Genomic DNA, 14,490 nt, shown 5'->3' with positions numbered 1-14,490 from the left:
CCTGGCAACCCAAGCGGAGGCCTTGGTATCTGGAATTTATTTACCTTCTACTATTGAAACTTTGTAGCCTGGAGTTGAGCCAAGCCCCCTGCTTGCTCCATGGCTGCCACCATTTCTGTTTGGATTTGTTTACCTTCTGTAATTGAAACTTGGTAGCCTTGAGTGGAGGCCTAGGCCCGTCAGGGCTGCAGAAGCTTGGCTTCCTCTATTGCCTGGGAATCCTAAGCTTCTCTCCTACTCTTTGTGGCTGTAGCCATCTTGGTTGGGGGTAATTTGCATACTTGCTCTGATTGGCTGGTAGGCATGGCTGGTGGGCGTGGCTTGTGGGTATAGCAGAGTGATGCTTAATTTGCACATTACTTTTTTATTAGGTAGGATTTACCACAAGTAAAGGCCAGGAATTGTTACTTTCTTTAAATTTTTTTTTTTTTTTTTTTTTACTGTTTCACTTCATTACTGCTGTGTATGTGCTCCATGTGCTACAATGCAACATAATGAGAAATCGCTGTAATTCGGAATCCACCTATATGAGGGGCACTGAGCTCTTTCCCCTTAGTTTGCCAAGTAAAAAAAATAATAATAGCCAACACAACAAACAGCTGTCTAGTGTAGATGAATCAAATATTATACCTATTTGTTACTTTGCTCATATAGGTGGATTCCGAATTACAGCGATTTCTCATTATGTTGCATTGTAGGAACGGATCTCTGACATAACTTGATGGCCTACTGTACTTAAATAAGAGTTAATAACAATAACAATATGCTGTAGTTAGACAAATTGTGCAGGTGGCATGTCGGTTTGAATTCCAGTTCTTCTTCCTCCTGGCTGTGCAGCCTTGGGTGGGTCACTTAACGTCTCTGGCCCTCAATTTCCTTATCTGTAAAATGAGAATAACTAGTACTACCTCAAGGGGTTGTAACGTTTAAATGAGGTAATATTGTCAGAGCCCTTAGAACACATCTGGCACCGTAGAGTGTTCGCAGAAGTTTTTAATGCAAATGACTTACCTTTGGGCACTTTGGAGATGGTGTTGGTGAAGTGCAGTTTCCAACTTAGCCCTGTGGAATGCTAACTGGTGTTATTGTGTTGATTATTTAATAATGATGATATTAATAATAGTCATAAAAACAACTAAGAGGTAGCACTCATCTTGGAAATGAATTTCTTGGAGCAGAAACTCTCAGAAAGCTTGATAGATTCCAGTGAGATGCAAAGGTTCAAATCCGTCTTTTGTCTTGGTTCTACTTTTCTAGGCCAAGCCCAACATTCGGTGCTTTGTTAAGCCCACCGAAACACTCGAGCGGTCCCTTGAAATGAACAAGCACAAAGGCAAGCGGCGGGTACAAAAGAGACCTAACTACAAAAATGTCGGAGAGGAAGAAGACGAGGAGAAAGGGCCCACTGAGGATGCCCAAGATGACGCCGAGAAGGCTAAAGGTACAGAGGGTGGTTCAAAAGGCATCAAGACGAGTGGGGAGAATGAAGGTGAGTGTGCCCATGAACTCTGCCCTGCTGCCCGCTGCGAGCCAGGCTGTCATTTGTGTCAGGTCCCCCCGTGTGTCAGTGGGTGCTTCTCTTTATTCCTGAAACCAGTCTACCACACTCTAAACCAGTGATTTTCAACCGTTTTCATCTCATGGTACATATAAACTAATTACTAAAATTCTGCAGCACATCAATAAATATATTTTTTGCCCATCTGACCAAAAAAATAAATAAATAAAATAGGTATAATATTTGATTCATCTACACTAGACAGCTGTTAGTTGTGTTGGCTATTGTTATTTTTTTACTTGGCAAACTAAGGGGAAAGAGCTCAGTGCCCCTGATTAATCAGGTATTGCATGTTTTAAAAATTCTTGCAGCACTCCGTTTAAAAATTGCTGCTGTAAACAACCTAGCTCGTTGGAGGTAGATCTGGTATTAGGCCTGCCCTCACTGGATGGGTAACCTGGAGCAGGGTTCTTTTTTCTTTCTTTTTACATTCTATTTATTTTTAGAGAGAGAAGAAGGGAAAGGAAGAGAGAGATAGAAACAACAATGAGAGAGAAATATTGATCTGCTGTCTCCTGCATGCTTCTTACTGGGGATCAAGCCTGCAACCCAGGCACATACCCTGATCGGGAATTGAACCAGTGACCTCTTGGTGCATGGGATGGCACTCAACCAACTGAGCCACACCGGCTGGGCAGGGTTCTGTACCCTTAATCTGTGTTTCAGTTTCCCCATCCGTAAAAAGAAGGTAACAAATAGCATTTAGTTTTCTACAAGAATTAAATGCTTTAATACATGTAAAATGCACAGAACAGTGCTTGGCCCGTGTCATAAATACTTGCTGCTACTACTATTACTACTACTGTTGTTATCATCATCATTTTTATCATAATTGCTGTTCTTATTATTCATGATAACCTGGTTATTATTTTTTGACAGAAGTCATTATTTTTAACAGAAGTCATTCTTCCTTACACTGCAGGAAGAAAAGTGGGGAGCATTTAATGAACTTACATGCTTTTAATAAGATTTGTTTCTTGGAGTCAAATCATGAAATATAAATCCCTGGGATTCTTGCATTAGGTGTTTTTTTTTAAAGTTCCATATGTTTAGAGTGAGGTACACTTGTTTTAGCTGCTTATGTGTTAAGTAAGCAAAATAGTTCAGTCCTCTTTTTTGCCTTTGTCAGGAATGATTCGGTTGTTTTTCACCTCCATCTTATAGATGTTAAGACCTTTTTAATATGGAGAGCATGGTCTAATCTGTGATTAAGCAACTTTAAACTGTCCAGTTCCTTGTGTCATGGGCCGGGCACATAAACAGCCACACAGACGGGGTCCCTAGCCATAGCCCTGACATTCAGGGTGAAAAAGGTGGTGGGGTGGAAGTGGACTGGGGGCTTTGGTCACTGAACCCCCACTGCACACCCTAGGACAAGCTCTGGCTCTCCTTGGCTCTCAGCTGTGGTCTGCTGGGGGTGTGAAGATTAGTTCCTGCAAGCCATCCTCCCAGGTCCTGCCGAGCAGTGGCTGCTCTTAAGCCCACCTGCCTGGACTTTGTGAGCCTCCTAGTCCCAGGCATCTGAAGCTGGGAAGCAGAGTGGCTCAGTAAATCAGTGACTGGGAACTCATTTGTTTGGGGAAGTTTACTGCAATTATGCAGCCAAAACCCACCCCCACCCCCGCCCCCACGCCACTGGCCCCATTCTGATTTTCTTGGCAGTTCTCATTGAATGCCACGATCACATTTTGATAAGTATCTCCAAAATATTTCTCTGGTGCCACCTGGCCCTCTTTTTAAGGCTTAGAGTTCCAGTATGCTTTTATTTCCGTTCAGAGTGTGCAGTAAGCATTTTGGTTTAGAAATTCTCATTTGGCTCGGAAAACATATATCGCTTCACAAGGGAGAGGGGCAAACACAAGGGAAGCCATACTTGTTTGCTTATTTGGATAATTCGGATTTTATTTTTTTTAACTTGGGAGCAAATTGCCAGCTTAAACACTAGATTTAGCTGTCCTGTAGCCACATCAGGGGGCAAGGGATGACTTTACCCCATTTTGTACTTTGTGTTCTCGTCAATTTTGTTTTGGAAAGATGCTACCCTCTTTCATTCCAGTCCTTTTAAGGGCTGCTCTCTAACCAGGGCTGGGCTGTGACTAAACGTGGTGTGGACAGGGCAGTCTTGGCCTCAAGCACAGAACCAAGTGAGTCAGCCTCGAGGCCCCATCCTCATGCACAGGCGCTTCAGCGGCTCTGCAGACTGCAGTTCCAGCTTTCTGTTGCGCTGGGGTAAGGACTCCTGCACCCCAAGCCCGCCTGCCCTGTGCAAGGGGACATGGTGAGAATGCTCATCAGTTTCCAAAAACCTATTTTCCAGGCAGTCACTTGGCCGGGTTGTGCCAGACAGGGCCCAGGAATTTCTCCAGAGGTTTGGCTTATTCATAATGCTGACTTCAGAGCTCAGTTGAGCATGGCTCTCAATGAGCCCCTCAGCATTTTGGTACCTTCTTATTTTCTTGACCGTGGTGCATCCAGCTCACCATAAATAAATACAATTTCCACAAGCCCGTCCATCAGACACCGAACTGGGCAGCAGGAGTTGTATTCTGGAGCATTTTGAACCACATATTTGATCTCTTAGTTATTCTCATGTTTGAAGGTGTGGCTGGTGGGTGTTCTCTTCCCTAGACTGTATTTGTGTTTGGATGAAAGCACACAGCTGTTAATTCCTGTGACTTGGAAGGGCATCAAGCACTTCCTCTGGCTTGAAACTGAATTAGTTTCAAGCCAGAGGACAGTAGATGGGGAGGTGCCTGGGAGAGGGAGACCTGACTTTTGCAGACTTACAGGTTTACTGTGGGCCTTGGATGGTCTTATCAAGCTTGAGGCCTTTCTTTTCTTCTGGAAATCATGAGTACAGAAAATATGATTCATGTGACAATTTTTGTGTGGTTGTTGTTAATCCTCACCAAAGGATATTTTTTCCATTGCTCTTCAGAGAGAGAGAGAAAGAGAGAGAGAGAGAGAGAGAGAGAGAGAGAGAGAGAGAGAGAGAGAGAGAGAGAGAGAGAGAGATTGATGTAAGAGAGATACATCGACTGGTTGCCGCCCACATGCGCCCCGACCAGTGGTAGGGAGCGATCCTGGGCCAGTGCTCTAACCACCGAGCAACATGGGACGGGGGATAACTTTTTAAATGAAGATATGTTGGTATTCTTCAGTTTGCAAGATTTAGAAATTCAACTCTGGTTGGCTTAAACAAAAGGGGTGATTATGTCTGTGTAATTAGGAGGCCAGGCAGAGATGACCACTGGTAGCGCCAGGCTCACATCCTGCCAACTTACCACTAAGTGGAGAGGGAGCTGCTTCTCCCCACTGGCTGCAGCTGAATCCTGGGGGCTGGTGCCTGTAGGTGCTGATGGACCTGGCTTGTCCACCAGTGCAAAGGGATGTTCTGTGCTGATTGGTCAGGCCTGGGTCACGTGTCTCCCTACAGTGACTCTCTCAGTAAAAATGAGGAGTGTTCATCAGAAGAAGGGGGCATAGATGCTAGGCCAGCACAAACAGCAGATCCTCCTCTAGAAAGCCACGGTATTCAGTGTCCTCATCCCCCGAGGGCCACCTTCTCCCTTCCTGTTTTGAGGTGGATAGGTGGCTTTCCTCTCCAAATGATCTCTTTAGCAAACGTCTTACATTGTCTCTGGGTCTAGGGGCTTATTGACAGCCTGGCTGTAACAGATGGGCACAGGTGACTCTTCAGTAAAGAGATGCTGACAGCAGTTTCCCCCTGCCTACCCTGCCATCCCCATGTTGGTAGTGAAATCTTTACTTTAAAAGGTGGCTTAAAGCATAGGAGTAAAAAGGCAGGTGGTTGCAAGTCACAATTTTGCCATGACCTGATTTGAATATGGCATTAACATGTGTGCCTTTTTTTTTTTTCTTCTATCAATGCATCACCCAAAATTCACACCTCCTCCACATTTAAGTCCAGATAAGGATATTGTGTGAAATGAATGTGCTCCCCTGGACCCTCCACTCATATCCCCGGTTTGCAAAGAATTTGCTCTGCCTCAGTGTGATGGGTGACTCATTCTGAAACCAAGAAAATCACAGGGCCCCTAAATTTTCAGAGGTTGAACACTGAAAGGAAGACGAAGGAGCCCTTGTCCCTGTAGCTGAAGGCGTGCTCACTCGGACGTGTGCTCGTGTTTTAGCTTGCTCTGCAGTCTGAAAGGGCAGTCATCTCCTTCCACATTCACTTAGAGCAGTAACTTATGAACATGCCTGAGGCAAGAGAATGAATCATTTGAACTTCTTGCTTGAAAAATAGGATTTGATTTCTGTCTCTTTGCCTGTGGGAACGATGGGCATCAGTTTCACAGCCTGACTTTCAGAGCCTTCCCTTGTCTTGGAATTCCAGCAAGGACCTGGCATGCAGGTGACAGCACCGACTTTGAACTTGCCAGCTCAGCTGGGACTTGAAGTGTGCTGGGAACTTGCAGCCCCAACTTGCCTTTTTTTTTTTTTTTTTTTTTTTTTTTTTTAAGTCTTTCCTGACATGAAGTGGAGCCTGGCCTCATTTCTGACTCCTCTTGTAAAGCCAGAGTCAACCCCAGACTCAGCAGTTTTCTGATTGGGATGAGCCAGGGACTAGCTGTCAGGCGTTTAGAGTCTGAATCTCAGACCTGCCGTCTGTTCCTGAGCAGCTGTGTGACCCTGGGAAAGTCATCGCCCTTTCTGTGCTTGTCTGTCAATAGAGGGGGCTTCCTAATGCCCTGTCCTCAGGGATCAGAAATGAGAACATCAGTGCCTCGGCATTTAGCATGGGACACATGAGCACTGAATAGGAGGAATCCTGGTAGAGAGTAGAGTGAGGAGCTTAGAAGTGGTATTTGAGATTTAAGGGGGGATTTTATTTGTGTGCACCTGGCAAGTTTCTGGGGGGCCCTTTCCCTGTTAATCTCTATAGGGAATAGAGAGTTGGCTGGGTGGGTGTGTGTCTAGAGGGAAGAGAAGGATTGGTGGGCTGGACACTGTTGTAGAGAGCGGATGGAAGTGTGCACTTCTCCACCGGGCTTAATTAGTATAAGGAGAAGGACTGAGGTCAGTTTAGACAAATCCCCTAAAAGCAACTTCCCAGAAAAACATTCTGAATTCAAGCTTGTGCTACTCAGTAAAATATTAAAAATAATAATAAAATAAAAAAAATCAAGAAAAGGGAAGCTCTAAATACTCTGCACACACACACACCCTGTTGTTGCCAGTTCCCGTTTGCCTCTTGAAATTCTGCTGTAAAGCCAGCCAGTAGCATGCACTGCTTCCCTTATATCCTAGGTAACCAGCAAGAGCATCTTTCTCCTCCTTCCCTTAACCTTCTCTCAGAGGACTTCTTATTCTCCCCTCCCCCTCTGTTTGTTGTCTGTCCTTGCTGTGATTGCTGGAATGGAGAACTCAGAGGGCAACGGAGAAAATCCTGGAATTTGTGAAGTCAAAGACTATTGGGAGGTCATGCCTGCCATTTCCCTGAAAAGCACTTCATTTACCAAATATTAATCAGATTAGAATGTACATCATCCCAGGCAAGTTGATGAATTGTTGCTGTTATTTTAAAAAGTCAGAGTGTTGGGGAAGCTCATGGATTTGACCAGTTGTCATAACGAGAGGCAGCAGTTGACATCCTTGCGTCCTCAGGCCTCTGTACATTCACACTGCTGTGCAACCATCACCACCATCCAGCCTCAGAACTCTTCTCATCTTCCCAAACTGAAACTCTGTCCTCATTAAACAACTCCATTCTCCCTCCCCCCAGCCCTTGGCAGCCACTGTTTCACTTTCTGTCTCTCTGAATTTGACTGCCCGAGGTTCCTCATAAAGGGAATCGTATGGCGTTTCTCCTTTTGTGACTGTCTTCTTTCACTTAGCATAATGTCCTCGGGGTTCATCCAGATTGTAGCAAGTGGCACGATCTCCTTCCTATTTAAAATTGAACGATAGTCTGTTTTTTGGGATAGACCACATTTTGCTTATCCATCCAATGGACGCGGGCTTGTCTTCACTTTTTGGCTCTCGTGAATACTGCTACAGGCACGGGTGTGCAAATCCTCTTCTACTCTGGAGCCTTTGGGGGAAATGATATTGTAGAAATGTTAGTGCCGAGGAGGGCCTGGCAGAGCCTGCTGAAGCCAGAGGAGCTGGAGATTTGGGTTTCTTCTCCCAGCATCATAGCCTTCAAGCATGCTCCTCCACTCCCAGAGGCTCAAGACTCTAGTAGTGTAATGGATTGCTGGAGCCTTCAACATTTTGCGCCATGGTGCTTGGCCCAGAAACCAACACCACACAGATGCGCATTCACACAGCACAGCCAGTGGGCAGTGCGGAAGAGGAGCCCACAGCAGCTGGGAGTGGGGACAGAGGCTCATCACCTAAAAAAAAAGAAAAAGAAATTCCTCTGTGCCACAGTTTCCCCTTCATTAAAATGCAGAGATTATGTTAGAACTGCGTTGTCCCAACTGAGGGGTATGGAGATTTGTTTTAGGTGGGACAGAGTGGGCCTTAAAGACTGGAGAGAGGGTTCTTATGTGATGAGCTCCAGGAGATCCTGAGGTTTTCAGTGTCATGTCTTTCACACCTCTCTCCCATTCCTAAATCTCTCCTTTCCCATGGGCACAACCAGCCTGGGTACCTTTTTTTGTGTGTATGTTAATCCTCAGTCAACAATATTTCCCCCCCATTGATTCTTAGAGAAAGTGAAAGGGAAGGAGGAAGGGAGGAAAAGAGAGAGAAAGGGAGGGAGGAAGGGAGAGGAGACAAGTCAATTGGTTGCCTCCTGCATGCATCCTGGTCAGGTCTAGGGATCGAACTTGCAACACATGTATGTGCCCTTGACTGGGAATCGAACCCTTGACCTTTTGTTTGTTGAGCCATTGCTGTAACCACTGAGGAATACCGGCCATGGCAGCCTGGGTGCCTTTTTATTTATTCTTCATGTATATTACTTTCACAATTGCTTTTTATTTTTATTGGTTTTATGCTTACCATAGTATTGCAGATATATAAAAAGTTAAAAATAGGATAAAGAATTCCCATTTACCCTATACCCACTTTCACCTTCCAATATTATATACCCCATTTGCTTTCTTATTTGTGTTTTCTCTGTCTCTCTCTACACACATGCATACACACACACACACACACACACACACACACACACACACACATTTGCTCACAAACATTTCCATCCTGCCCCTTCCCTTCTTAATTCCTCGGCGTGCATTTGCTAATAGGGTTTGCTCTTTCATGACCACAGTACGGTTACCAGCTTCATACTAGTTTTCTACTGTCCATGTTGCAGTCTACCCACTGGCTCATTAATAATGTCCTATGTAGCCTATTTCCTTCCTCTACTACAGAATTCAGTCTAGAATCAGGTCGTGTCTTTCATCATTGTGTCTCTGTAGCCTTCTCTACTCTGGAACATTTCCACAACCTTTCTTTCTCTTTTACAACATTGACCAATTTGAGGAGTACAGAACCTCCTCCTCCTTTGTTTTCATAAAATATTGCTCATTCTGTCTTTGATGTTTCTCTGTGATTAGGTTGAGGTTATGCATTCTTGACTGGAATATGGCATAGGTGACGGCATGTCTTTCTTGTGTCAAATCTGGATATCCTCCTGTCCCTCAAGGGGGACGTTAATTTTGGTCGCCTGCTTAAGGTATTGCCCAGTTTCTCCACCATACAGTTTATTTTTTTCTCTGCAACTAGTCAGCAATCTTTGGGGATACCCTCTGATTATGCAGATATCCTGTGCCTCATTAAAATTCCCCCTTAGACTTGGCATTCATTGATGATTCTTGCCTGATTCAGCCTTTACCAGGATGGGAGCAAACAACAGTCTTTCCAACACTAACACCCTCTCCATGTTTAAAAGTCAGCCCTCAGCATTCCACTGTAAATAGGCTTCCTTCTTTCTGTCCATTTACTCATTTATTTCTCTACTCTTGGCATGGATTCATGGATTTCAGTTTTTTAATGGTTTATATTTCATTACTATATTTAAATTAATTTGATCCTGAAATTGTCCCATATTTAGCCATTAGGAATCCTTTCTTTTTTTTTTTTCTTTTTCTTTTTTCTTTTTTTTTTTAGGAATCCTTTCAAGCTGGCTGCTATGTCCTTGTGATAAGCCCCCACCATTTTTTTCAACCACTCCTTATACTTTCTGGCATAACAAGGTATTCCAGGTTGATCTGGGTCTGCGCTGCCCATCCCTGGGATTAGGCATTTCTCTGAAAAGCTGTGGTTCCTCTCAGTGGTCAGTGGTATGAGAAGCCAAGATCTGGACACTATTATAGATGTGCTCATTTCTGCCGGGTTGTCTGGCTTTTTGGCCCTTTTAAGGGACAGAGCTAGAAAATCTGTGCATGTATTAATATATGCACAAAATACGCTTATTCACTTTGTGCACATATACATATTTTAGAGATCATAAGTTCATACCAATACCTCCAGTTCTGATCAATTCCCAGAGGGCTGTTTCCTGCCTTCCTCCATTTCAGATTTGTATCTCTACCTCCACAGTGAGAATCCTGGCTCCCAACAACACTACAAGGTCACTCAATCCTCTAAACACATCTAAAATTTTTTCAGAATTAAGTATTGTGTTTATAGAGTTAAGTATTATGTTTATAAACTACTTGGATTAGTCTATCCTCCTTCATTTCCCCCTTCAGGGAGGTGTGATATTCATTTAAAATAAATGTGGGTATTTCAAATTCTTTTTCTGTTTAGGGTTTTCCCTTCACATTGATTAATTTTTTAAAATATATGGAATATTAACAAACTCAAAACTCTGTCAAAAGGTATGTTTAAAAATGTGTCTCTCCCCCCCCCCCCCCCCCCCCCCCAATTCCTTTCATCCATTCCCTCCACCTCTTATTTATAAGCTCCTTGATTGTTTTCTGGAATATTTTCCTGTGTTTCTTTTTGTAAAAAGAAGTGTGTGTATGTATGTTTCCCCTTCTTTCTTACACACAGAGTAGCACTTGGATCTCTTCGGTGAGCAGTATCTCCGGAACTCACTCTGTATCAGTTCACGGAGTTCTTCCTCATTTCTTTCTACAGCTGCCCTGTGTGCATGCACCATCGTTTATTCAGCCAGTCCTTATGCTTGGACATTTAGGTAGTTTCCAATATTTTGCAATTACAGATAATACTGCAGTGAATACCCTTGTGGGTGTGCATTTTTCTATTGCAGGAGGTGTATCTTCCAGATAAATTCCTGCAAGTGGGATTGTTGAAGGATAGAGTACTTATTTAATTTCCTTTTATTTTTTTTTAATGTTTCTTTAAAAAAGTTTTTTTATTCATAAAAACTTTTAAATGTATTTAAGTAAACAAAGTGAGTTCGAACAAAATGATTAAATAAATAGCAAATAGTTCAGGTAAAACAGAGACATGGAAAATTGTAAAGGCAAGCAGATGACTAAAGTGTGAACAGATCTGGGCCAGGTTATTGTTCAGTTCTTTCAGACCCCCCATAAAGAAACCTGGTTTGGGTGGAGGCTCTTGGTTTTATAACAGAGGCTCAGATGGAACCCCCCTGGGAATTTGTCATCAGAGGCCGAGTTTTTAGTGACTACCAGTGGAAATCTGAGTTCAAATGAGCCCACTGATCTGTTTTTCCCAGTGGCGGTAGCATGGCATGCACGCCCCAGGAGGCATGATACCAATGCAGGTGTAGGGAGAGGGGGCAGAAGGCTAAGCAGAACCATGCCACATGTCCTGGTGTGGCATAAAGAGGGGTTCACATTGACCCTGAATCACCAGGAAAAGTCAAACCCTATTTTAAAGATGGCTATAGAATTTATTTTATAGCAGTGACAATCTTCCCTCTCTTGCCTATGTAGCCTTTTGCATACAGGGAGTTGGCAGACACTAGGTAAGAATCATTCATTTTAAAAGTTGTTTGGATAAAATTGTTTAAAAGACACTGGGGAGAAGTGTCTTTTGGCATTGGAAGAAGTGTTCTACATTCATCTAGAAAATTAATCTAAGTTAATCTAATAGCTTACTCCCAGCTATGCTGGTTGGGTCAGGAGTATAGGGGAGGGATAGCAGTGCAGCTGTCAGAACCAGGGCGACCCAGCCGAGATTTGGACACCTTGTTCTATGTGGGCCTGGACCTGTACCAGGACGTGTCAGTGGAGGTGAGGAGGGGGAGCGGTCCTGGCTTTCACTCTTACTTTTAGCTATATTAAGAGGCACTGCTTTTTTGGGTTTCCGTTTCCTCAAATACAGTACCCAGGACCAAACCAGTGGTTTTCAGAATTCCACAAAGGAGCTTCAGGGGGCTCTGTGCACCGCTTGAGGGAACCTGTGGTTCAGAGACATTTGGGATGCACCACCTATTACCTGGAGCAGCTGTACTCTCATCGGTTTACCGGGTGGTGTACCACAGGAAAGTGTCCAAAATTAATATCCTACTGCTTATCTTTAACCCCTCTCTCCTCTGCTCCAGAATCCTGATAGTGTCCAGGGAGGAGATTAGAAATTGAAAAGGACCAACCATATCACAGCAGGCTTATTCTTCAGGCCCAGGCGCTAGGCTGAATTCCTGCCAGGGCGGCCAGGAGGAAGGGGAGCTTGCAGTAGGGCAGTTGGCAGGTCAAAGGTTACAGGACAGAAACCAGAGTGGGAGACCTTGGTAGTATTCAGATGTCCTTGCTGGCACACCCTATCAGTAAACAAAAACAAAAAGAATCAAACTTCAATTTTCCACCTGACAACCTTTTCACACTGATACCCCAGCATGACAAAACTTGTCTCTCAGGCAACAAAGGAGAGAATGTTTTTGTTGCTGGGAATTAGCACAATTTTAAAACATAATGAGGCCATTAAGATTGCTAATGTTGGTAAGGGTGTGAGAGTGCTCAGAAGAAAACCAATCACTATTGAAGAGGTAGAAAAATTGTTGGTTAGATAAAGGAAAAACAGCTAGCTAGTGATAGTATTTCAGAAGCAAAGCTGCATGAAAAAACAAAGACATTGCACACCATCTCCTTAAAGACACCCCTGTAGCTGGGTAAAGATCCCAGGTGCTTTAAGTGATGCATTTAAGACTAGTAAGGGACCAGAATCGGTTTGGCTCAGTGGATAGAGCGTCGACCTTTGGACTGAAGGGTTCCAAGGTTCGATTCCACTCAAGGGCATGTGCCTTGGCTGCGGGCACATCCCCAGTAGGGGGTGTGCAAGAGGCTGCTAGTTGATATTTCTCTCTCATCAACGTTTTTAGCTCTCTATCCCTCTTTCTGCCTCTCTGTAAAAATCAATAAAATATATATTTTTTAAAACTAGTAAGGGGTGTTCAATAAATTTAAGAAGAGTTATAGATTAAGCATTACAGTAGATGTGTCCTGTATATAAAAAGGTTAAAACAGGGAATCATTTGTGGGTTTGGAATGGATTAATTCAATTTACATTATTGAATTTGCATGATCGGTTTTCGAACAAATTGCTTCTCGAACAGCCTGCTGGAACAAATTAAATTCGAGAATCAAGGTTCCATTGTAAATACATAATTTTGGAATCAGCATCTCCCAAAAATATATACACTTATTTACTATAAATTATACATTTGATGTTATTATGCTAATGTTTTCTATGCTAATAAAAGGGTAATATGCTAATTAGAGCGGACGTCTTCCAGATGTCCATCTGGTCATCTATTTGGACAAAGCCACAGAGGCTGCAAGGCCGGGGCTCAGACCTTGCAGCTGTGGTGGCCAGCAGTGCCAGCAGTGGCAGCAGCAGCAGGGTGATGGGATCAGTGCCTTCCCCTGATCATCCCGGTCGCCTCCTGCAAAGGGAGGCCAGACTGTGGCTTAGGCCTGCGTGGGCCTAAGCTGTCAGTAGGACATTCTCCGAGGGTTCCCAGACTGTGAGAGGGGGCAGGTCAGACTGTGGGACACCGCCCCCCTCTCCCCCAAGTGCACCAGGCCTCTAGTGTACATTATAAAACCACAACAATTGATTTTTGATTTTTTTTTAAAGATGAGAATAATTAAGAGGTACTATCCATTGAATCATCTTGCATACCCACTGAGGTATTTGTACCCCACTGTGGAGAAGATGGGAGTAGCTGGGGAGGGGGCCAGCTGAAGGTGGTTGGTGGAGGTGAAGGTGCAAGGACAGGAAAGATTGATGGTTCCCAGTCAGCACCACCTCCTGCTCACTGCCCCATCCATGTGCTACTTGCACTACTGTTTGCTCAGTAGTTCTCTGAATCCACTAGTTTTTTCCCCCTTAAATTTAGCCTCATCCTAAGCAGTAACACCCCCAAAAGAAAAGAACAGATTTTCTGTGCAGTTAGAATTTTCTTCTAATACACATTAAAATAAATGCAAAACTGTGCAAAGAAAACATTTGCCCACATACCACGTAAAACTCATGTCAGCCCCACTTGTGTAGTGGGGGACAGCCCTGTGGGAGATTCTAGTCAGTGGCATCTGACTCCAGACCACAGTGTTGAGGTAGAGGCTAGTGAGAGCAAGGACCGGCCGCCGTCCCCTGCCAGGGTCTGGGCCCATGTGAACCTGTGAGGGGTGCACTCCTCCACGCCACAGGATAGTCACAAACAGTCATTCCTGAGAGTCCCAGAAGGGTGGTGGGGGTGTGACACCTCCCTATGAGAATACTGCACAAATTGGATACAGGATGGTGGGGCTGTGGATCACCCCAACATACGTTGCAGCTGCCAGAACCTTGCACGTTGGGATAGACCAGTCATTCATTTGTCCATTCCAGAGATCTCTATTGAGCACCTTCCATGTGCCAGGAGTAGTAGTGGAGAGCAAGGCAGCTAAGGCAGCCACTCTTAGGAAACCCACATAATAGGGGAAAGCAGGCAGGCAACAAGCAAATCAATAAATAGAAAGTATAAAATCCAGGGAGTTATAATGCAATGAGTGAAATAAAGATAAGCATGGAGGGGA

At 44.1% G+C, this 14,490-nt stretch overlaps 1 protein-coding gene across 12 annotated transcripts in view; it reads left to right on the top strand.

The window, feature by feature from the left end:
• The window catches only part of CLEC16A (C-type lectin domain containing 16A), a 225,113-nt gene that overhangs the window by 59,643 nt on the left and 150,980 nt on the right, over window positions 1–14,490 (top strand). For 9 of the 12 annotated variants that reach the window (XM_036411083.2, XM_036411076.2, XM_036411077.2 and 6 more), the window contains one exon: window positions 1,258–1,489. In XM_036411083.2, coding sequence (XP_036266976.1) covers window positions 1,258–1,489 — 232 coding nt within the window. The remainder of the gene's footprint in view (window positions 1–1,257; window positions 1,490–14,490) is intronic. The other 3 variants (XM_036411080.2, XM_036411081.2, XM_036411082.2) reach the window with 1 other exon arrangement.

The sequence above is a fragment of the Pipistrellus kuhlii genome, unplaced genomic scaffold (assembly GCF_014108245.1).
Source record: "Pipistrellus kuhlii isolate mPipKuh1 unplaced genomic scaffold, mPipKuh1.p scaffold_m20_p_4, whole genome shotgun sequence".
Taxonomy (NCBI): Eukaryota; Metazoa; Chordata; class Mammalia; order Chiroptera; family Vespertilionidae; genus Pipistrellus; species Pipistrellus kuhlii.
Note: the sequence above shows the minus strand (reverse complement) of the source record. Positions and strands in the feature narration are given on the sequence as shown.